The 25,068-nt window shown below is 39.8% G+C and overlaps 1 protein-coding gene across 1 annotated transcript in view; it reads left to right on the top strand.

The window, feature by feature from the left end:
• Positions 1–754: 754 nt before the first annotated feature.
• Positions 755–25,068, top strand: part of ATP6AP1 (ATPase H+ transporting accessory protein 1) — a 101,148-nt gene continuing 76,834 nt past the window's right edge. The window contains exons 1-3 of the mRNA XM_053695777.1: positions 755–887; positions 8,227–8,353; positions 16,163–16,237. Of these exons, the coding sequence (XP_053551752.1) occupies positions 772–887; positions 8,227–8,353; positions 16,163–16,237 (318 nt within the window). The 5' untranslated portion in view covers positions 755–771. The remainder of the gene's footprint in view (positions 888–8,226; positions 8,354–16,162; positions 16,238–25,068) is intronic.

Here is a 25,068-nt window from a genome sequence, read left to right as displayed (position 1 = left end):
TTTAGTTTCTATAGCACTTTTAAATGTAATCCCATTATAGTCTATGGGCATTCCATTTTGTCATTCACCCTTGTCATTCCTTTTAGTACATCCCTTTAATGCAGAATATAAACTAAGGGTCCTTTTTGTAGTGAAATTAATCCTAAATCTGTTAAAATCTCATTTTAAATAAATCATTATTTGAAATCTGTGATAGCAGCTTTAGTTTCTTAATTGTGCTTTGCAATGATGTATGTAAATATATGCTAATTATTAATAATTATCTAAGGGGTTGACTCCATTGGTTATATGCAGAATTTTTGGTTTGTTTGAGTTTGCAATACATTGCCTCTCCCAATGTGTGATCTCAGCACAGTCTAGTGCTACAGTGTTTGATTTCAAAGAGGAGCCGCCTGAAAAATAAGGAACCAACTTCATAAAGGCTGAATAAGGAAGCAGCTTCCCCCTCCAGCATCTGCAATCATTCTCTCACTCACTGTCTGACTGAAGGAGGAACTATCTGTGCGCGTGCACAAATAAAGAGTAGCGTCGCTGCGTGCGGCCGTGAATCGTGTAATAGTGCGCACGCGCTGTATTATTCATAGATTTTTATTTATTTATTTATTTATTTTTGCTCTAGGGGCGGAATCTTTATTTGACAGACGTGATCAGTGTCCAATAAAACTGTAAAACCATCATTGCCTTTAGTAAATTGTCAGCCTCTTCTCTGTACGTACAGTAATCCGCAGTTGACTCCGCCTCCAGTCACGTGTGCTCTGTGCTGTCAGTCACATGATGCGGTTCAGTGACAGAAAGATGTCGGCCAGTGGTCTGCTGCTTCTTGCCTTTCTGTGGGCACCGGCCACAGCATCTCAGCAAGTGCCCCTGCTCATGTGGGCGAGTGAAGGGTGAGACCGAGATACAAATTCGGGGGGGGGGGGAGTAAGGAATATAGGGAGCCTGAAAGTGTAAATGAGAATGGGGTGAAACTGATGGAGCTCAAAGGGGAGGGTAAAGAGACTGAGTGAATCTAGAGAGACTGAAGACCCAGCTGAGAGACAGCAGGGTCAGTATAGGGGCTTTTACAGGCGAAAGTGAAGCATAGGGTTGGGTTTTGTAGAGGAACTGAGAGCCCATGAGAGCTATAGAGACAACAGCCAAGGGAGGGCAACCGAGGGGGAGAAGGAGAAATAAGAGAAATTGGTAAAGGAGAGGAGAGAAATGCAAGAAATAAAAAAATAATGTCCAACAGTCATCACACTTATTGTGATAGGGTTTCAGGGATAGCCCCCCTTCCTCAGAAAGGGGAGATTGTCACAGAAACAGGATCAAAATAAAATTTATTTTTTTTGCCTTCATCCCACGTAAAGGGACATGAAACCAAACATTTTTCTTTCATGATTTAGATAGAGCTTTGACTTTTAAACATCTTTCCAATTTACTTCTTTTATATAATTTGTTTCATTCTCTTGGTATCCTTTGTTGAAAGGCATTGCCTCAGGAGCTGGGAGCTATCTGCTGATTGGTGGCTGCACTTATTATATACCTCTTGTGATTGGATAGCCAATGTGTTCAGCTAGTTCCCAATCGTGCATTGCTGCTCCTTCAAGAAAGGATACCAAAAGAATAAAGCAAAATTGATTATAGAAGTAAATTAGAATTTTTTTACAGTTGGATGCTTTATCTAAATCATTAAATATTTTTTTGTGTGTTTCATATCCCTTTAAGTGTGTGATTCTGTATTATTCTACAGTTACTCTAATCTTGTCACCCTGGTTTGTGATATTTTTAAATGTGAGAGTGCAGATTCTTCATCACTTGTGTATATATATATATGTTCATGTAGATGGCTGGCGAAATAAAACTTGGACACAAAAGAGGATTTGAGTAGTGACAGAGAGGAAGTATACAGTATATCCTGTGTAAATATTCTTGTAATATTTCCATGCTCATGGAGTTGAGTCATGAGACAGAACCTGTGATGATAGGGGAGACTTTGATAGGGGGAATTTGTGGTCGGGCAGACCTAGCTTAAAAGGGGAGAGTGGATTGAGCAAACACACATCAGGATGGGGCAGTGATTGATAGGACAGTCACATAGTTGTAAGAAATGGTCAGGATGAAGTATGGTATGGACACAGCTTGAAGGAAGGGGCTGGGTTAAAGCAAACACAGCTGTAAAAAAAGACAGTAGTTGCAGGGTGGTGGGGTTATATTACTAATAGGACCTGTTTACATTTTTCCAACGTTTGGTTCACAAATTAATACATTTGTTATGCAATTAATTTTTGGTTTTGGTCCCTTAGGTAATATTTATAAATCAGAGAAAATGTTATACTAATGCAGAGTATTACACTCCCCCCACCCAGTTACTTCATAATTAATTCTATCTTTATATCTATCTATATCTATCCAATGTTCCTTCTGTCTGTCTTATCTATTTATTATGTTACTTTTATCTGTCTGTATGTCTGTCTATTTATCTATCTATTTATTTGTCTGTCTGTCTATCTATTATGTTCCTTTTATCTGTCTGTCTATCTGTTTCACTGTTACCAAAGAATCCAACTTTAGAATTTTGAGAGACCAATTTGCCTCTTGAATATGTACTGTATATCAATATTTTATTCCTTTTTGTTTTCTTTTTAGAGAAAATGCTTTGATGTACAGTGAAGTGAAAATTAAACCTTCATGATTCATATAGCCAGTGTTCCCTCTAAGGCCAGTTTTTTGAGCAGCTCAGAAATGAAACAGTTAATAAAGGAACTACACATTGTAGTCTACATTGTGTAGTGTTTGCTAATTGCTCAAATTAGCTGTTTATTTGCTTGGCCACTCACAAAACTGGCCTTTAACAGGAACACTGAGCTTACCCATTACTGGGTCGCAACACCATATTTCCTGGGTCATGAACTTGGGTTGGGGTGTGTGTGTGTGCGGTGTAGGAGAGTGTGTGTGCGGTGTGTAGGAGAGAGAGTGTGTGTGTGTGTGGTGTAGGAGTGTATTGTAGGAGTGTGTGTGGGTGGTGTAGGAGTGTGTGTGGGTGGTGTAGGAGTGTGTGTGGGTGGTGTAGGAGTGTGTGTGGGTGGTGTAGGAGTGTGTGTGGGTGGTGTAGGAGTGTGTGTGGGTGGTGTAGGAGTGTGTGTGTGTGGTGTAGGAGTGTGTGTGGGTGGTGTAGGAGTGTGTGTGGGTGGTGTAGGAGTGTGTGTGGGTGGTGTAGGAGTGTGTGTGTGTGGTGTAGGAGTGTGTGTGGGTGGTGTAGGAGTGTGTGTGGGTGGTGTAGGAGTGTGTGTGGGTGGTGTAGGAGTGTGTGGGTGGTGTAGGAGTGTGTGTGTGGTGTAGGAGTGTGTGTGGTGTAGGAGTGTGTGTGGTGTAGGAGTGTGTGTGGTGTAGGAGTGTGTGTGGTGTAGGGGTGTGTGTGGTGTAGGGGTGTGTGTGGTGTAGGAGTGTGTGTGTGGTGTAGGGGTGTGTGTGTGGTGTAGGAGTGTGTGTGTGTGTGTGTGGTGTGTGTGTGTGGTGTAGGAGTGTGTGTGGTGTAGGAGTGTGTGTGTGGTGTAGGAGTGTGTGTGTGGTGTAGGAGTGTGTGTGTGGTGTAGGAGTGTGTGTGTGTGTGGTGTAGGAGTGTGTGTGTGTGTGGTGTAGGAGTGTGTGTGTGTGTGGTGTAGGAGTGTGTGTGTGTGTGGTGTAGGAGTGTGTGTGTGTGTGGTGTAGGAGTGTGTGTGTGTGTGGTGTAGGAGTGTGTGTGTGTGTGGTGTAGGAGTGTGTGTGTGTGGTGTAGGAGTGTGTGTGTGTGGTGTAGGGGTGTGTGTGTGTGTGGTGTAGGGGTGTGTGTGTGGTGTAGGGGTGTGTGTGGTGTAGGGGTGTGTGTGTGTGTGGTGTAGGGGTGTGTGTGTGTGGTGTAGGGGTGTGTGTGGTGTAGGGGTGTGTGTGGTGTAGGGGTGTGTGTGGTGTAGGGGTGTGTGTGGTGTAGGGGTGTGTGTGGTGTAGGGGTGTGTGTGGTGTAGGAGTGTGTGTGTGGTGTGTGTGTGTGGTGTAGGAGTGTGTGTGTGTGGTGTAGGAGTGTGTGTGTGTGGTGTAGGAGTGTGTGTGTGTGGTGTAGGAGTGTGTGTGTGTGGTGTAGGAGTGTGTGTGTGTGGTGTAGGAGTGTGTGTGTGTGGTGTAGGAGTGTGTGTGTGGTGTAGGAGAGTGTGTGTGGTGTAGGAGAGTGTGTGTGGTGTAGGAGAGTGTGTGTGGTGTAGGAGAGTGTGTGTGGTGTAGGAGAGTGTGTGTGGTGTAGGAGAGTGTGTGTGGTGTAGGAGAGTGTGTGTGGTGTAGGAGAGTGTGTGTGGTGTAGGAGAGTGTGTGTGGTGTAGGAGAGTGTGTGTGGTGTAGGAGAGTGTGTGTGGTGTAGGAGAGTGTGTGTGGTGTAGGAGAGTGTGTGTGGTGTAGGAGAGTGTGTGTGGTGTAGGAGAGTGTGTGTGGTGTAGGAGAGTGTGTGTGGTGTAGGAGAGTGTGTGTGGTGTAGGAGAGTGTGTGTGGTGTAGGAGAGTGTGTGTGGTGTAGGAGAGTGTGTGTGGTGTAGGAGAGTGTGTGTGGTGTAGGAGAGTGTGTGTGGTGTAGGAGAGTGTGTGTGGTGTAGGAGAGTGTGTGTGGTGTAGGAGAGTGTGTGTGGTGTAGGAGAGTGTGTGTGGTGTAGGGGAGTGTGTGTGGTGTAGGGGAGTGTGTGTGGTGTAGGGGAGTGTGTGTGGTGTAGGAGTGTGTGTGTGTGGTGTAGGAGCGCGTGTGTGTGGTGTAGGAGCGCGCGTGTGTGTGGTGTAGGAGCGCGCGTGTGTGTGGTGTAGGAGCGTGTGTGTGTGGTGTAGGAGTGTAGGAGCGTGTAACATTTCATGTAACATTTTTCACAATTTTAGGTTTCTCACTGAAATCATTTACAAACAGCTTGTGCAATTATGGCACAAATGGTTGTAAATGCTTCTCTGGGATCCCCTTTGTTTAGAAATAGCAGACATATATGGCTTTGGCGTTGCTTTTTGGTAATTAGAAGGCTGCTAAATGCCACTGCGCACCACATGTGTGTTATGCCCAGCAGTGAATGGGTTAATCAGGGAGCATGTAGGGAGCTTTTTGGGGTAATTTTAGCTTTAGTGTAGTAGACAACCCCAAGTATTGATCTAGACCCATTTTGGTATATTTCATGCCACCATTTCACCGCCAAATGCGATCAAATAGTCAACTTTTTCACAAACTTTAGGTTTCTCACTGAAATTATTTACAAACAGCTTATGCAATTATGGCACAAATGGTTGTAAATGCTTCTCTGGGATCCCCTTTGTTCAGAAATAGCAGACATTTATGGCTTTGGGGTTGCTTTTTGGTAATTAGAAGGCCGCTAAATGCCGCTGTGCATCACACGTGTATTATGGCCAGCAGTGAAGGGGTTAATTAGGGAGCTTGCAGGGTTAATTTTAGCTTTAGTGTAGATATCAGTCTCCCACCTGACACATCCCACCCCCTGATCCCTCCCAAACAGCTCCCTTCCCTCCCCCACCCCACTATTGTCCCCGCCATCTTAAGTACTGGCAGAAAGTCTGCCAGTACTAAAATAAAAGGAATCTTTGCATTTCAAGTGTTTTTTTTTTTATATAGTATATTTACATATGCTGCCGTGTAGGGTCCCCCCTTAGCCCCCAACCTCCCTGATCCCACCCCCCAAACAGCTCTCTAACCTCCCCCTCTACCTTCTTGGGAGCCATATTGGGTACTGGGCTGGCAGCTGCCTGCCAGTACCCAGTTGACTATATAATAGATTTTTTTTTTTTTTTTTTTTTTTTTCTGTACCACTCCTCCCAGATCCCTTGTTTTTTATTTCAAGGGGCATTCCCTCCCCCCTTTCCCCCACTTACAAAACTTTTCTTTTCTGCAGTGTAGCGGTTCCCACCCGCTCCCTCACCGTGCACGCGCCCGCCCTCCGTCCCCGCGCGCGTGTCTATGCGCGCCCCCCCTCTCTGCCTTGGAACCCATCGATGGCCGCCCACCCGCCTCCCACTTCAGCTCCCACCCACCAACGAATGCGGCCATCGATGTCTGGTGCAGAGAGGGCCACAGAGTGGCTCTCTCTGCACCGGAGTGGTAAAAATGGTTATTGCAGGATGCCTCAATATCGAGGCATCCTGCAATAACCGCTGCTTTCCAGACCGACGACGTACGCCATACGTCCTCTGTCGTTAAGTGTATTTTTTTTCAGGACGTATGGCGTACGTCGTCGGTCGTTAAAATTGTATGTTGCCTCCTTGTGGTTGCCTTGTGAATTAAAGTGATGGTAAATCCAAGCGTATAACAAACGCTAGGATTTACCATCACTTAAAATAAACACTAGCTTCAGTCATCATTTACTAAAAAAGTGTTAATCTCACCCTATCTGTGCCGAAACTATATTGATAACTCAGCGCCTCCGGCTGCCCATAACACAGCGCTCTTCTCCAATGAGGTGATGCTTACACCTCTAAACCAATAGCCGTGCATGGATACAGAACTCGATCAGTTGAAGAAGAGCGCTGTGCCGTGGGCGCTTTATCTATATAGTTTTGGGACAGATAGGGTGATATTAACACATTTCATTTTTTTTTTTAGAAATGACTGAAGCTAGTGTTTATTTTTAGTGATGGTAAATCTTAGGATTATGTGATTCTTTAATTTGTCTGTGTTTTTCTTTTCTCTTTCTATGTGAACACGTCTTTTATATTTTTATCACGCCTTTCTCAACAATATATTTAATATGTGTCCACATTGGATTAGTGTAAGAGCCCTGATGTGTGAAACCTAATTTGTCACTAGAGGGGAAATTCTAATTTCTTTCTAATGCCCAGGAGTAGACCTAGTGGTCAGTGGCTAACTCTTCACTGGAAGCATAAACTTGTTTTACCTATGTCCAGCACATTACTCTTAATATTTGTATAAACTCATATTTACACGAAGAACATTGGTATTTGGATTTGCTCCCTAGACTGCAGGTAAATGCCTGTGGGTGTTGTAAGCGCTTGTATATGGTTTGACTAACAGTTGTGGAGCACAAACAATTAGCCAGATGAGGAGCACATTTGCTCTTGAGGAAGATTGAGGCTGGAGCTAGACTTTTCCCGAGAGGAGCAGTAAGGTTTGGCTAGGTTTTTACAGCAAGAGTACAGACATATGGCTTCGCTTGCTCTTGAGGAAGCTTCAGGGTGGAGCTAGGCTTGCCTGAGAGGAGCAGTAAGGTTTGGCTAGGTTTTTACAGCAAGAGTACAGACATATGGCTATGCTTGCTCTTGAGGAAGCTTCAGGGTGGAGCTACGCTTGCCTGAGAGGAGCAGTAAGGTTTGGCTAGGTTTTTACAGCAAGAGTACAGACATATGCTATGCTTGCTCTTGAGGAAGCTTCAGGGTGGAGCTACGCTTGCCTGAGAGGAGCAGTAAGGTTTGGCTAGGGTTTTACAGCAAGAGTACAGACATATGGCTATGCTTGCTCTTGAGGAAGCTTCAGGGTGGAGCTAGGCTTCCCTGAGAGGAGCAGTAAGGTTTGGCTAGGTTTTTACAGCAAGAGTACAGACATATGGCTATGCTTGCTCTTGAGGAAGCTTCAGGGTGGAGCTAGGCTTGCCTGAGAGGAGCAGTAAGGTTTGGCTAGGTTTTTACAGCAAGAGTACAGACATATGGCTATGCTTGCTCTTGAGGAAGCTTCAGGGTGGAGCTAGGCTTGCCTGAGAGGAGCAGTAAGGTTTGGCTAGGTTTTTACAGCAAGAGTACTGACATATGGCTAGGCTTGCTCTTGAGGAAGCTTCAGGGTGGAGCTAGGCTTGCCTGAGAGGAGCAGTAAGGTTTGGCTAGGTTTTTACCGCAAGAGTACAGGCATATGGCTATGCTTGCTCTTGAGGCTGGAGCTATGCTTGCCTGAGAGGAGTAGTAAGGTTTGGCTCGTTTTTTACAGCAGGAGTACAGACTCTAGGCTAGGCTTGCTCTTCAGGAACACAAGGGATTGGGTAGACTTTAACTAGAGGAGAATGGCTTTTGATTAAGTTGGCACTAGAATTGTATTAGCATTAATCTAGTAATGCACTAGATTAGACTTACAGGAAGAGACTAATGCTTGATGGATTTCTTTTTTTGGGAACATGGGTTCTGCAGGTGTTGGATGTCAAACACCTGCTCTGTTCCAATGAGAAAAACTTGACATGTATCTTTGCTTGCCATAGCATGATTAGCATAAACTTATTTAGTTTTCTCCTCTTGGCAGTAATCTTTGGAAAAATCAACCCATGCCAAACAGTGGTCATATTACAACGGACATCCAGCTTGGGCAATACCTCGAACCTGCAATCCTTAGTGGACCCAAGAATGTGCTGCTTTTTCTACAGGAGAAGGTAATCTATTAGCCATGCTTTAATCATTCACATATCTTATTCTCTTGTAGGTGTTTAACAATCAATCTATTTTTCTGTCTTGCATGCTGTTTTTATACTACAAAAAACTCTTACTAAACTGATGCAAAGATTTTCTCTGTGCACTGTAAAGTGAGCAAGCTTTGGCCTTATGGTTCATGAATAAGCTCATACCAAAAACCACATAAGTGTGCTTAAAGTGAATGTCAATTTTGACGAATTAGTGCCCGGTTTTTAATAATCCTATTAAAAACAAGGGCACTTTAATTCATCAAAATTGACATTTCACTTGTTTTGTTCAAAAACTTACCTTTTAATCCTGGCAGCCACTCCAGCACTTCCTTCGCCCGTTGCAAGCCCTCTTCCCAGGTCCAAAATGACGAATCCGGCATCCTCCAATCACGGCGTTGCATCAGGCCAAGATTCCCCCGGGGGGGAAGCCGTGATTGGAGGAAGCCGAATTCGTTATTTCTGACGTCTGCAGAGGCTTCTGACGGCCGGGGAAATCGCTGGAGCGGCTGCCTGGATTAAAATGTAATTTTTTGAAGAAAACAAGTGAAATGTCAATTTTGATGAATTAAATGCCCTTGTTTTTAATAGGTTTATAAAAAACCAGGCACTAATTCATCAAAATTGACCTTCACTTTAACCTAACCTGTTTCAGCTTGTAGAACTTTATTGAGCAGCAGTGCAAAAAATTATAGTTAAAGGAATTTTCTTTCATTAGATGGTGAGAGTCCATGTGAGAACAACCCTCCAGTCCACCAGGAGGAGGGAAAAACACCTTTTACCAGAGCTTTAAATCCCTTCCACTTACTCTGAATCATCTGTTATTTTTTGCCTCCGCCTTTATAACTGATCTGAGACACATTTCCTTCTCAGAGTTCCTGCGAAGGACAGAGGGAGTTTTCAGCTAGGCAGTGAAAAATATTTTCCCAGTGTGGAAATGTCACAGGCCTCCCAGGTGAAATGCAGATCTTTCTGCCAGTACCTTGCTCTACAGTCAGCTGCTTCCTGTGTGATCCATAGCCCTCCCCAGGTGAAATGCAGATTTATCTTCAAATCCCCTGCATTGTAGAATGTTGATCCTTGTGAGATCTCTGGCTCTAGACGTGGGCATTCGTATGCTTCGTTAGCATCTGAATGTGGGAGAAGCTGGCCGCTCGTGCCGTTTTGGCTCTTTTCGGAGCCGCATGTATTCTTGTGAAAGTGCAGCACAATACGATCTGAATTTGCACAGATCGTAGTGTGTTGCAATTTTACAAGAAGAAATGGAGCTCTGAAAAAAAAAAACGAACGGCACAAGCGCCTGCCTTCTTCCGTATTCAGATGCTAACGAAGTATATAAATGCCCGTGTCCGCTTGGCACCTTGCTTGCAGTGCCTCGGATGGGCCCATCTACTGGAAGCAGTCATCTGCAGTTGAGGTAAGCACATTGCACCTTTATAGCTCACCGGCTATTAGTATGAACATGGACATATGCTTCACATAACCTAGGGACATAGACACATAGACCACACTACTTTTGGGGACTTTAAAAAAAAAAATAATTAAAAAAATGTGGTACTATATCTTTAAATTTACCATGATCATCTGTACACCTTTGCTGTAACCCACGCAGGGATTCCAGTTTTACATTGTGCCATCAATTCTGTGCTCTCTACATAACCATTTGAGTGCCTTCATACTGTGCTCTGTGCTCCTATTTATTGATACTTGCTTTTATCCTTACTATCCTACACTAACTGTGGAGCAAACTGGTACAGCTCAATTCTCTGGACAGTATGTGGACAACCTGAAATGTTGATCTAAAGATAGTTTAACCCCCTTCTCAGTTATACTTGCTATGTAAGGATGTTTTGTTGTGTCCCCATGCTCAGTTATGAACGCACTGCCCCTTCAACAGAGTGGTGAAGGGTTTACCGGGGAATTCTTCATAACTGTCCCTCAAATTTAAAGTGTGTATCCACTCTGCTATTACTGATTGGTTGGCTGTTATGCCTCCAGCAGTTAAACGTAGATGCATGCAAGGGTCAGAAGGTGTTCTTTCACAGGCCTTTAGTTTGTCAGGGAAATCCCTTAGGCGCAACCCATCTAAATACCCTGCACAGAAGAAGGATACTCTGGAATCTGAACTTTCCTCCTTTTAAGGACCCCACTGCTAATATATCCTTAAATTTAAAGCTTAAGAATATACATGCTCTATTAAGGGAAGTTTTTCTATCTTTGGAAGTAGATGACCCTCCTTCTACAGACAAGAAATCTGTAAGAAAGATTGAGAAATTATTTAAGAAGGCCCCAAAATAGTTATCTGTCTATTGTACCTAATGCAGTTTCTGATTTGATTACCAAGTAATGGAACAAACCAGGGGTTCCCTTTGTTCCTTCCAATAATTTTAAGAACATGTTCCAGCATCCCTCTGCAAAATTGGAGGCATGAGAATCCATCCCTAAGGTGGATGGAGTGATTTTCTTGCTTGCCAGACAGAGTTAAATTTCTTTAGATGATAGCACCTCATTCAAGGTTCCCATATACAGAAGGATTTCACAGATGGTCCTTTCAGCTGACAGGCTTTGTTTAGCCGATCTGTCAGAATAACTTGCGTGGTGGCAGCTACTGCAGACTGGTGTGACAACCTCTGACCTTCTTGCTGAAGAAGCCTCTCTGCATTTTTTGGACAATCTTGCATCTCTTTCAAACAGCTTTATGTGTGATGCAGTTGTGGAAATATGCATTAATGCGAAACGTGCTACAATGGCTGTTTTGGCTAGATGAGCATTGTGGTTCAAGTCATAGACTTCAGACATGGTTTCTAAGTGCCAAATCTTATTTATTCCTTTTTCAGGGCAGAATTTTGTTTGGACCGGGCTTAGATACCAATATTGCAACTGTCACTGGAGGTAAGGGAGCTTCCTGCCACACGATAAAAAAGAGCAAAGGCAGGTTTAGGTCCATACGGCGGTTTCACACTTTACGTTAGTGTAACAAACAAAAGACTTCATGCAAAAGAAAAGGTACCAATGGCACTACCTAGATGTTGAGGACCAGATTAATAACCTAAATTAAGCCCACTATATAAGGCTAGGTGTGGGTGCTATGTGTATGGGGAGAAACGTGTTGAACGAGAAGAAGAAAGCATACACACAGAAAGCACTCCCTGATCCAATGTGCGAAACAAATATCGCAGATAATAGTCACTTGAATAATCCAAGGATGGATTGGGGAAGAGGAAAACTAGAATCTAATTAAAAATTAACTTTTATTGGGGTCAAACGTTAAAATAGGAAAAACATTTAAAAACACACTTAAGTATCGACTGTAGTATAATAATATATTGTGGCAGCTGTATAATTAATAATGTCATTTGAAGTTAATGTCACTCTGCAAGGATATCCCCAATTGACTGCAAGTATGATCATGAAAGTGATAACTCACTTTATAAGTTGGTATAGTTATGAATGAAAACGCGAGTAAGTAGCTGTATCTCTATTGTGCTTCCCTGATGTCAAAGCTAAGAGTTATATAGTAGGTCAGGTTATAAAAGTCCTTTAGATAACAGATCATGTAGCATATATAATGTTCAATCTGAATTCACTTGTAAATCTGGGAGATAGAGAGTTATAACTCCTGTGACTAATGCTACTGGTACTCCAAGTAGATATAGCTTGGCGTAGGACTAAATAACAGACTAATATCTAAGGGTAGCAAGAGATATTACGTGTTGTATTATCGATGAATTTACGGTATCTATATATAATACTTTATTGAGTTAGCATCAAAGTTACTATATTGTAAATAATATTGCTTGTGAGTGAAAGGATGAAACTGAACTAAACACATATGTAAATAGCGTTCATCAGACAGACTTATATATGTCTGCTGGTAATTGGGTTAGTTCACTGTATTTAGGAGGGTAATTCACTCTTACCAATTGTGTGTTTAACTTTGAGGATCCAGTGTTAAATGGAAGGTAAAATCTTGTACTATTGTACAACCGTAATTGTAATACTCTTGTTATTTTGATTCACCACTTAATTCATTGACCAGTCTGGATGGAAATATAAGAACCTACTGGCAAAGTTATTTATATTGCAACGTTAGGTATTACAGAGAGTGTTGTGTCACTCTCCTATTGTTAGAATCCTAATAAAGTTGCTAGTAGTAGATAGAATTTAGTTGTAGCACTGAGATAAGCTTAATTGCAGCGCATCGTCACCGCAACAGAGTACAATCTTTTAGGAGATACCTGCATATAAATTAATACAAGAACAAGTCGCATGAAATCATAAATGCGGCGTAATTCAAATGTGCCGTGTATGAGGCTTAATTTATAATGTTAGGGGGCAATTACAGTTATTCTCCTAGAATGGTTTACTAGGATTGAGGCTCCAATAATTAACTCTCTATACCGACTGTATGTCAAAATAAAGATAACGCCCAACTGGGCGTGTATTTGTCTTACAACCAATCAAAGTCAAGTGAGGTTTGTGTACTGACATGCGTGACGCCAATATGGGCGTATATTAGTCTTAAAAACACTCACTGCAAAGTAAATTGATTGTATCAAGATATCGGTATGTAAAGTGATGTCGGTATATAAGTTGTTACTATTGAGTTAGTAAACTTTATATTATATCTCGGTACATCCCCAAAATATTTGCGGCTCCATTCACATATAACTAGAGCATTCGCCAGCCATATGTAGCAGGCTGGATGCATCGATACTACACTTACTGCTTGTCTGCCTATAACAAACGGCTACAAAGAACTGCTGTGTAAGATGTACTATTGTGAGTAATAATATGTAACACCTCATCCGGTTTATATAATCCACAGTACTCTATATATGCTGTATTTGTCTTGTCAGGTCTCTTATTCAGTATCCCTGTGTTAAATAAACGAGTGACAAATTGAGGTTATAGTGAGCTGCTTAAAGTATATATCCACACTCTCATACAATATGGGGATCAGAGCTGGAGCAATAATACTAACAGCTGCCAGTTATAACTTATCCATTTGCAACTAATCCATATTGGTAACTAAATAATAAATTTAAGTTTAAGTAGTGGAATTAGTTGAAGTGACTACAGTAATATATCGATAGCTTAAGGCTTGCTAAAAAACACAGGAGCTCCTAGGACTCCTCATCATTGCCCTAGCGTCCCTAACATGTTTCGCCACGTTACGTGGCTTTTTCAAACGGACTTTTATAACCTGACCTACTATATAACCCTTAGCTTTGACATCAGGGAAGCACAATAGAGATATAGTAACTTATAAAGTGAGTTATCACTTTCATGATCATACTTGCAGTCAATTGGGGATATCCTTGCAGAGTGACATTAACTTCAATTGACATTATTAATTATACAGCTGCCACAATATATTATTATACTACAGTCGATACTTAAGTGTGTTTTTAAATGTTTTTCCTATTTTAACGTTTGACCCCAATAAAAGTTAATTTTTAATTAGATTCTAGTTTTCCTCTTCCCCAATCCATCCTTGGATTATTCAAGTGACTATTATCTGCGATATTTGTTTCGCACATTGGATCAGGGAGTGCTTTCTGTGTGTATGCTTTCTTCTTCTCGTTCAAAACAAAAGACTTCCTCTGCATCGCCCAGGGGACAAATACCTTCAAATTCACTTGGAATCCCAACTCTTGCAGGTCTAAGTCCAAACAGTCCAAGAAACCCACTTCGGCCTCTAGGTCTGCATGAAGATACAGCCCCCAGGCCATATGAGGCTCTGGTATGGGGGGAGATTAAACCATTTTCATGAGGCCTGGAAGAAGCCTGTTCAAGTCTCTTGGATTGTTTTACCAAATAGGGTTTCAATTAAAATCTTGAAGAAGATTCCTTCTGTCTCGAGTACCTCAAGATTCCTCAAAGACCAAAACACTACTGGTTTGTGCAAGGTTCTGGAAATAATGAGAGTGATCTATCTTGTTCTGGATTTGGAAATTAAGCAGGGGTTTTATTCCAAACTTCTCATAGTACCAAAGAAAGAAAGAAAGACAAATGGAATCCACAGCACCAATTAGGTAAAAGAAAATACCTTTATTTTCACATTACAGGGCATGTAATGTGAAAATAAAGGTATTTTCTTTTACCTAATTGGTGCTGTGGATTCCATTTGTCTATGTTGCTGTAAGGGTGGCAGTAACCCTTTCTCCACGGGCATCATACAGAACTAAAACCTGCTTTAAGGAACCAACAGGTGCTGTACTCATTTACTACTTTTAAAGAAAGAAAGAAAACAAATGTCCTTTAGCCGCCTATCCTGGATCTCAAAACAATAAATACATTTCTGTAATTTTCAAGATGGAGACAATTTACACTATACTTTCTTTAGAAAAGGAAGATCATTTTTATGTCTATCATTGACTTGAAAATATGCTTATGTACAAATCCTTATTCACAGGGATTATTTTAGGCTCCGGAGACTTGCCTTTCCAAACAGGCATTATCAGTTTGTGGTGCTTACTTTTGGTTTGGTAACTGCTCCAAGAGTCTTTACAAAAATCCTTGGAGCTCAACTGACGGCAGAGCGAGCTCAGGCAATTTTTGTGGCTACATACCTAAAAGAAATTCTGGTACAGGCACGCTCACTCCAATTGGTGCAGGATCACACACAAAACATTCTTCAACTGCTTCAAAGTTCATAATTGATTCAAGCAACTTTCTCTAACAAACAACGCAGGCTCAAGCTATTCATGCTATATGTATTAGTTTGTGATTGGTTAGCAAGGAATATTTTGTTTAAACAATATGCTCATATGACAAAATAAAGCTGCATTATTAATTGAAATGTATTCCTCAGTTACAAAGGTAAATAATCATGTAGTTTACAATGTGTGTTTAATGTCCCTTTAAAGTCCTATATATTTTATGTACCCATATAGGGAATCACATGAAAGCCCTGTTTGTCTGTTAAAACCCCCCAGTGTATAATATGTATAGGTGCAATTATCAAGAGAGCAGGAAATTATGGTGAAACCAAAACTGAGTAAAAATGCCAAAATGTCTTGTGTCAGGGTACCAGGAACCAGACAGAGATGTGAAATGCTAAATTAATCACACCTTTATTTAAAAAAAATAACTTTTTTTTTTTTTTTTTTTTTTATAAAAACGAGCCCAAAAGCCAAATAACAAGCCACAAGTCAAAGCCAGAGCGAGTAGTCAGACTTGGCCGGGAAAGGAATTAGCTAGGAATCAAGAACCAGAAGACGTCAAACAAGCCAGGTAATACAGGGAGTCAGGACCACATGAACTCACAGAGAAGTCAGAGACAACACAAGGGCAAAGGCAGACTGAACTGAGGCTCTTAAATAGTGACATCATCATTCTGGGACAGCAACCTGTCTCTCACTGATTATGTTCTCCAGTTTGGCCATAAGAGGGAGCCTGGGTGTAGTGAGCAGCGTTACACACTCTATTTCAGGCAAGGAGAAACACGGGTGAGAGAAATGGCAGCCAAAACAAAAAGATGCAAACAACAAGCGAAGTCAGGTGAAACCCAGACACTGTGTCATTTAAGAAATTAAACTGTGAAAAACCTGTGTCCTTAAAGGGTTAAACTTGCAGTTTATTTTGTCATGTCATCATTCCATTGCTGCACTTTCTCCCAACCTTCTAATAGTCCTGCAACCTTGGTCTTTAACATCAGATGTCTATACTAACCTAACCACTCCGTGCTTTCTTTAGTACTAAGAGTTTGATTTGCAAAGAGTAAAATTTAGCATGTCCCATACGTCACAAACTTTTCTCTCATTGTTTGTATTCCAGCTGAGCATCGAAGACTTCACAGCATTTGGAGGCGTTTATGGCAATAAACAGGATAGCGTTTTTCCAAACTTAGAGGTAGGTTCCTTCTCTCAATGTATATTTCTCAGCAGATGGTTGTTTCTCGGTTGCATGTGTTTGCATATTTATTACTCATTTACTAGAAAGTACTAATCTTAAGCAGACATTTTGATAGAATTTTCATTTGTATCATGTTCAGTGATAACACACATAGCAAACTTCTAACAATTGGATTATTAGTCTCCCTCTACTAACGGAAGTAAAGGAGGCCTTGTTTCTGTAGTTTTACATGCTTTTAAACCAGGGCTTGACAATCTCTTCAAAATCTAGGAGACGACCCAAAAAGTTAGTAGCTGCGGAATGCTGGGACTTATAGTTCCTAGTAAATTGACCTGGAAAGCATCCAGCTGCATTGGGCTAAATTTTATATGTGTTTGGCAGCAGCTGGCAGAGGTAAGTGGGGGAGCACCCATGAGTGATTTGGGGCTCCTATATCAGGGAGACGGCCTAATTTTAAGGCACCAGTGGCACTAGGGTTGCCACCTCCGCCATGTTTTCCTGGACAGTAAGGAGTTATACATGTTGCAGGGTGCACAGAAGGGAACATGCATTGCACCTCTGTACAGCACAAATTAGTGACCCTGGACAGCACTATTCATGGTCCACCCTGCACACCCTTCAGCATGCATAACTCATAAAATGTCCAGGAAAACATGGCAGAGGTGGCAACCAAAAATGGCACCCTGATGCTGGGTTTGTTAAGCTTTGTGTTAAACATTTCTAACAAGTATATCTGCTTTTTGTTTTTAGATGCACTATAAAAATGTCTTCTTGTACAAAACTTATTACTTTCATCGCAAATTTATGAAAAAATTACAATTTCTCTCCATTCCTTACAAAACTATTTTTTTCCTGATAAAACTCATATGATGATGGCTGCCGTGATAAATTACATATTTACAAAACTGTGCGTGTCTTCAAAAATGGCTTTCTGACTCAATCCCTTAAAACTCATATTGTGGATCAGCTAAAATGGAACTTTTGTTGGACTTTAGGTTCTAATCCTGTTTTTGATCATCTCCATCTTAACAATTGTGAAGGATCTTGCTAGTTATCCAGTCACTGTCCCACCCAAGCAGGGTAATTCTTAAAGGGACAATAAACCCAACATTTTTCTTTTTTGATCCACATAGAGAATACAATTTTAAACAACTTTTCACTTTACTTCTCTTATCTAATTTGCTTCATTCTTTAGATATCCTTTGTTGAAGAAATAGCAATGCTCATGGGTGAGCCAATCACACAAGGCATCTATGTGCAGCCACCAATCAGCAGCTACTAAGCCTATCTAGATATGCTTGTCAGTATATAGCAGGGTTATAATACAATTTATTAGTTATTATTCTTTAAAACAAACCCCCAATTAAAATGTATATACTAAACAATTAAAATTAATATAAATTCCTAAATTCTTTAGATTAGTTAAAATTTATAAACACATTGAATTATATTTATAGAAACTAGATTATGAATCAGATGATACACACTTATGCTGTTATAATATCCTTACAAAGATCATAAGATGCACCTTTACAATATACCTTTATTCACAATGAGTTGCATTAAAATACCACAATGAAATACCAGAGTATGGATCGCTAACTTTCACAGTGCCTAGTTAAACAATATAACAAGATACTTTAACAGCCAATTTCTATGCCAAGTTATCTGAGCTGAAATAAATCTTATTTTAGCTACAATTAAGGCAAGTTCTAAAATATATATAGTTGCAAATATAAATTTCTTAACACTAAATATGACTAGTTAAGCTATACAGGACTATGAACATGAGCTTAAAATACAAATTGTGCTCTTTAAATTTACCAGCTGTAATCTAACTATAGTTACAAATACCTTTTGATTAACATATTATATTATATTATTTATATAGATTATAACACCCAGCACTCACCAGCTAGCTCACAGCTAAGATAAAATCACAACTGGAAAGGTTAGTCACTGCATCTGGCCAAATATGAAAGCTCAGGCACCACGTCAAGGTCCTTTCCATTGCCTGAGTCCCTAACACAGCCACACCATCATGCGAGCTCACAAAGCCAAACAAACTGAGAACAAAGGAGGGGTGCACAGGTGGCTGTAATCACCCATAGAAAATACAAAACATGGAAGGGAACTGCACTCCAAGACCGGATCAGGTACACATTCTGTGACTCAGCAACATCCAGCCCTGGGTGCTAAATAGCACTCCAAAAAAGCTGTGATGTCACCAGAGCCACAGGCAGTTAACCCCAGTCCGGAATGGGTGCAAGAAACAAGGGAGATTACAAATAAAAAGTAATACAACACATAGAAACACCCAGCACTCACCAGCTAGCTCACAGCTAAGATAAAATCACAACTGGAAAGGTTAGTCACCGCATCTGGCCAAATGGGAAAGCTCAGGGGTTAACTGCCTGTGGCTCTGGTGACATCACAGCTTTTTTGGAGTGCTATTTAGCCCCCAGGGCTGGATGTTGCTGAGTCACAGGATGTGTACCTGATCCGGTCTTGGAGTGCAGTTCCCTTCCATGTTTTGTATTTTCTATGGGTGATTACAGCCACCTGTGCACCCCTCCTTTGTTCTCAGTTTGTTTGGCTTTGTGAGCTCGCATGATGGTGTGGCTGTGTTAGGGACTCAGGCAATGGAAAGGACCTTGACGTGGTGCCTGAGCTTTCCCATTTGGCCAGATGCGGTGACTAACCTTTCCAGTTGTGATTTTATCTTAGCTGTGAGCTAGCTGGTGAGTGCTGGGTGTTTCTATGTGTTATATATATATATATATATATATCAGTCGCATATACTTTACCCAAATAACCAAATTAATGTTTGTTTTCTCCGATTAAGTCCAATTTCACAGCATAAATTAAGAGGTAATTTTGCAAGATGGATCAAAGTTAGGCCCAGATTTGCTTTATAGACTGGATTCCAAGGCAACAGTTTGTCAGTCAAAATTCAGCAGCCCTTCTTTTTTCTCTTGCATGAGGCTATACCACGTGATATAACCCCACCCCTTTTTATTCTAATCATTGGTGAAATTGGAAACGCCCCACGGAAGCTTGTCTCTGATTCGCTCTGGGATCTGAACATATCATTGGTTATTTGGAACATATGGTTATCTGATACTACAATTTCCCTTGGCTGCAATTCCTGCATAAACCACTAGATGACAGCAGACAACCATAAATGCAGTTTCATTTTTAATACTGCAAACAGTAAACTATATCATTTCATTGTATATTTAATATATTAACTATTTCTTGCCTCAGCAAACAATTATGTCCAATTTGTATAGGATCACTTAATATTATCTGGGCATTTCATCAATATATGATACACTTCCCACAATACAAAGTAATTCTTATACATTTAAAATATATGGGTATTTAAAAGGATTTTAATACTTTTAGCATGGATCTAATTAATATCTCAGTTATCATCTTAATATCACATACATACCTTGAGATCAGCAATCGGATGTCATTTCACATAATTATATTTATATTGGACTAATTTCCCATATCAATATAAATATTGCATATCTGTTCATATTGCATATGGGTTCAAGAATTCAAAGAAATCAGTGTTTGCCCAAAAGACAGATGTTGCACCTTCCAGTCAGGGGAATGGAAAGGGAGACGTTAAAGAATGTAATTCAACAATGCCCATTACACAAGAAGCCTCCCCCTCTCAAGAAATGCCATAGCTTTAGAGAAAAGCCTTTGCAAGAACCCATGGAGCTTCTTAAGATATATGGACTATGCTTCAGGTGCTGTGCTTCAAAAGATCATCCTTCTAGAAACTGTGAAGCCAATATTAAAGGGATAGTAAACCCAATTATTTTCTTTCGTGATTCAGATAGAGCATGCAATTTTAAGCAACTTTCTAATTTACTCCTATTATCAATTTTTCTTCGTTCTCTTGGTATCTTTATTTGAAAAAGCAGGAATGTAAGCTTACAAGTCGGCCTATCTTTGGTTCAGCACCTGGGTACAGCTTGCTGATTGGTGGCTAAATGTACCCACCAATCAGCAAGCGCTATCCACTGTGCTGAATCAAAAATGGGCCAGCTCGTAAGCTTACATTCCTGCTTTTTCAAATAAAGATAGCAAGAAAACAAAGAAAAATTGATAATAGGAGTAAATTAGAAAGTTGCTTAAAATTGCCTGCTCTATCTGAATCATGAAAGAAAGCGAGTTCAGTGTCCCTTTTTTAAAGGGCCAGTGATCTCAAAATGTCAGACCCCCTATGATATTTTTTAACTGCTTTTTTCTTTAGTTTAACTCTGAAAACTGTTTTCAACTGTCTTCAGAGAAGGTGGAGTGTATATCCTTCAGACTTCTAAACTTGACCTTGCAAAATGCTATACGGTGAATGCTCATTGCAATACAACAGAGCCTATAAGATAAAGATACTCAAAAAGCTTTACTTGGGTTATATCCAAGGACTGCTCTCTGGTTTGATTCTTAAAACAGAAGCTAAGAAAGATTGGAATAATGCAGAATTTAATTAGGCATTAAAGTAATGTGTATGTATGTATATATATATAATTAGCAATTAATGACTGCATTGCAAAAACTCTGCACACAAAATGCATGTTTTAGAAGCTTTTGTAAAATGTGCATTGTTTTGCAGTCTGTGACACAACCCTTTAGAAATGCTCCTGGGGATATTTATTTTTTCTCCTCTGCTGCACTAATCAAGCAATCACTGTGTAGCATGGTTAATTTCTGGATCTTGTTGGATGCATTCCAGTCTCTCTTATGGGGGAATAAAAAAACACAATTTTCATAGGTAAATTACATTTTAAAAAAAAGCAAAATAAAATTGTGAAAGTGCATTACCTTTAACTTTTTTTTTTTTTTTTATTGTGGATTGGATGTTGAGTTATATCTTTTTCTAACATCCCGCTTTAAAGGGACATTTAACCCTAAAGAAATGTTAGATATAATTATATTTTCAAAGCAAAGAATATGTACGTGTATTTTTTAAAATTATATTAGTTATTAGGTAGGTCTTGAGTGGAGGGGACGGGTTGGGAGTTTTTGCAGACAAGGGCAGAGATATAGGAACGTGCAGTGTTGGTGAGGGATTTGTATGTTAGGGTCAAAATTGTGAATTTTATTCTTGAGGCCCTGGGAAGCCAGCAGAGCTGTTGGCAAAGAGGTACAGCAGATGTAGAGCAATGCTTAAAGGGACAGTATGCTATAAAATTGGTTTTCCCTTAATGTGTTTCCAATTACTTTTTTTACCAGCTACAGAGTTTAAAATGTATGAGATTTGCTTTTTTAAGGCTCATTTGTGTATATGACTTAGCTGATTTTGTGTTTTGAAGCCACAACCTAATAAAATGGGTTGAGCTTGTAGGTATAATCAGATCTCTTTACTTTATCACATTGTGTACATATACAGTCTTCTTTATCTTATATCTGTCTGTAAACCAATCACCAATTCTTGGAGAGAACAATGGAAAATTAGCCTTTTTATTACCTTATCTCTTCTATAACCCGGGAGTGTAATTTCTTCTACTTGCTGTGTTAACACAGCTTGGCCTTGAGGCCAAAAACTTTCAGGATGGGTGGGGATACCATAGGCTAAATTAACTATTTCAAATGATAATATAAGGGTAATGGAAATACTTGTAAACAGTGTTTTTAATACACTCCAGCAGGTAAAGTGGTTGATTGGGAACAAATTAAAGGGGGAGAAAATATTTGAGTAAACTGTCCCTTTAAAGGGACATTGTACACTAGATTTTTCTTTGCATAAATGTTTTTGTAGATGATCCATTTATATAGCCCGTTTGGGTGTGTTTTTGTAACGATATATAGTTCTGATTTTTAAATAACATTGTGCTGATTGTCAGACTCCTAACCAAGCCCCAAAGTATCAGATGTCTACAGAATCATGCAGCTCCATTGTGTGTAATGGGTCTTTTCATATGCAGGGGAGAGTGGGAGAGTCTGCGCTTCCTGCTTTCTCAGCCCCTTTCAGTCAACAGAGCTAAACTGGGAGCTTCTAAATAAGGTTTTAAAATTTCTTTCTAATGACACGGTGAGTCCATGGATCATCATCAATTACTGTTGGGAATATCACTCCTGGCCAGCAGGAGAAGGCAAAGAGCACCACAGCAAAGCTGTTAAGTATCACTTCCCTACCCACAATCCCCAGTCATTCTCTTTGCCTCTAGGGCTGCAGTGGCTTCAGATTCACCAGCCTACTATCAAGTGGAATGATCTACAGGTTTCGTTCGATTCAACTTATTGTAAGGATACCTGCTTCCCGCATCCAAGTTCTCTGCTGGGACCCACTTATTTTAAAAAATTGAATGTGACAGAGAAAATGCACTTTAGTAACGGCAGGATGAAGCGTGATTTTTGTGCGCTTCATCTCCATGCCGTTCTTGGTATGTCTCTGCATTCTTTTTCTTTACCGTAAGAGGAGCGGCGCAATTTTGGGCTATCTCTTATAGCAAGCGCTCTGAGTTTCATGTAGCCCTGCCTTGGCTCCGGTTGTGATTGGAGTGGCGATCTTTTGTGTCAGTGTCTGAGTCGGCTCGGTTGCAGAGTCAGAATAGACACGGGTTTACTTGTGCAGATATTTTGAACCAGGGCAATGGCCTCAAGTTATACAGATATTTAGAGCGTGTTACACATGACTAAGAAGTGTAACACTCATGTATTATTGAACGGTCCGTTTTGGGGAGTTTAATTGCACTAATTTTTAATCCTTTTTTAGGTATCCCCCTGTAGTTACTGGTAAACAACCAGGGTGGATTTCAATTCTTCTAAAAGCAAAAATTAATGCAGGGGATATTTCTGTATATGTTAAGAGGGATCTTTTCCTAAGAAAAGGAATTTTACTTGTCCTTTATGTATTTTTTCAACAATAAAGTTTTCTTTTGTTTATTGTTTTCCTGATACTCTGCAATGCTTAACCATAATTATATATTTTAATAGTGCTACCTGAATATGCTTTTCAGAGCTCTCTATACTGGGGCAAATTATAAAAGATAATTCCCTCTGAGTCTCATGTCTCCCAGGATGACGCTGTTCAGGCGATGCCACAGCTTCTCCTTACTTGTCCCAAGCCTCTATGGCGTCACATGCAGTGCCCTGCGGTTCCTCTCATTCTCCTGGAGGAGTGTATTTGCTTACAAATTTGCAGCTTTGTCGGTTTTTCCTTACATACAGGGAAAATGCAAGTTTACATTTTCAGATAGTAAGGTTTCTGCTTATTCTGTTAATCAGATCGCCCCCTCTCCTAAACTGGTGAGGAGGTTCCGCTGGTGGTTCCTGATGGGAATTTCAGATTTGAACTGTCAGTATATGGCCGGGTTATAATACAATATATTTAATAATTATTCTTTAAAATAAACCCCCAATAAGAATGCATATACAAACAATAAAATTAATGTAAATTCCTAAATTCTTTATATTAGTTAAAATTTATAGACACATTGAAATATATTTGTAGAAAGCCAGACCTGAATCAAACTATACGCATTTAAACTATTATAATATGCTATGCAAGGATCATAAGATTTACCTGATTCACAATTGAATTTCATTAAAATACCACAATGAGATACCAAGATATGAGCCACTAACATTCAGACAGTACAATCAGCTATATAGCCACAATTTATCCTATATAATTCCAATTTAAAACATCAGAAATTGTATATATTATTTGTGCAAACAACCAACTCCTATGCCAATTTATCTAAGCTGAAATAAATTCTTAGTTATCTACAATTAAGACAATTCAGGTGTTAATGTCCTGGCTTCACCTCTGTACCTGCACTCTGCCAATAAACTGGTTTTGAACTGACCTTGGATGTAGCTTCGGCCTCTATGTTGCCCTCCTTTGGGGATTTCTTGCTTCTTATATATATATATATATATATATATATATATATATATATATATATATATATATATATATATATATATATATATATATATATATATATATATATATATATATATATATATATATATATATATATATATATATCTCTATCTCAATCGCATATACTTCACCAAAAATAACCAAATCGATACTCAATCCTTGTTTCACCTCATATGAAAATAAGGGTATTTGCAATATGGATAATAAAATGTAGCCCAATCTTGCTTATAATAACTATGTCACCACGCAGCAGTTATCAGTCCAGGGTTTCAGCAAAAAGTTCAGCCAGCCTTTTTTTTCCCTCCTCTTGCATTCAGCTTATATTATCAATGGGTCAGTATTTGTATATACCAATGTAGTTATTATTTAATACAGCAATTTTTTATTTAGTATAGTATGTCCCAGATCAATACATATATACAGTACATATATGTGTTATTTGAGTATTTCAAATTCACATAAAAATTATATATATAATTTCTTTATCTGAAATTTAGTTTTCTCATGTCTGTAGGTAATTTGAATTTGGATGCCCTATGTGTATTTAGTTGGTTCAGTACATGTTTATTTGACACAGCAAGCACCAATTTGCATCAAAGTGTGAATGGTCACTTTCCCACAAAACTTGTCACTTGTATCCTTTGAACACGCCTGTATATTCTCTTATTCTTGTAGATGGAGCGACTGTTTTTTTTAGATAAGAAAAAAAAAATCTTTATCCAGGCCTCCTTTCAAATGGATAATTGGGACTTTCTGGCTTGTGATCTGATCTGTTTTAACTTCACACCTTAGGCAGGAAGTCTTTGACATTAATTCCCTTGTTCTTGAACACAAAATAAGTTCCTGGTCCCACCATAAATCCATGTGTAGATAAATATACATACACATATATATTAATTAATAATACTCAGATATC

The sequence above is a fragment of the Bombina bombina genome, chromosome 12 (assembly GCF_027579735.1).
Source record: "Bombina bombina isolate aBomBom1 chromosome 12, aBomBom1.pri, whole genome shotgun sequence".
In the NCBI taxonomy this organism is placed as follows: Eukaryota; Metazoa; Chordata; class Amphibia; order Anura; family Bombinatoridae; genus Bombina; species Bombina bombina.
Note: the sequence above shows the minus strand (reverse complement) of the source record. Positions and strands in the feature narration are given on the sequence as shown.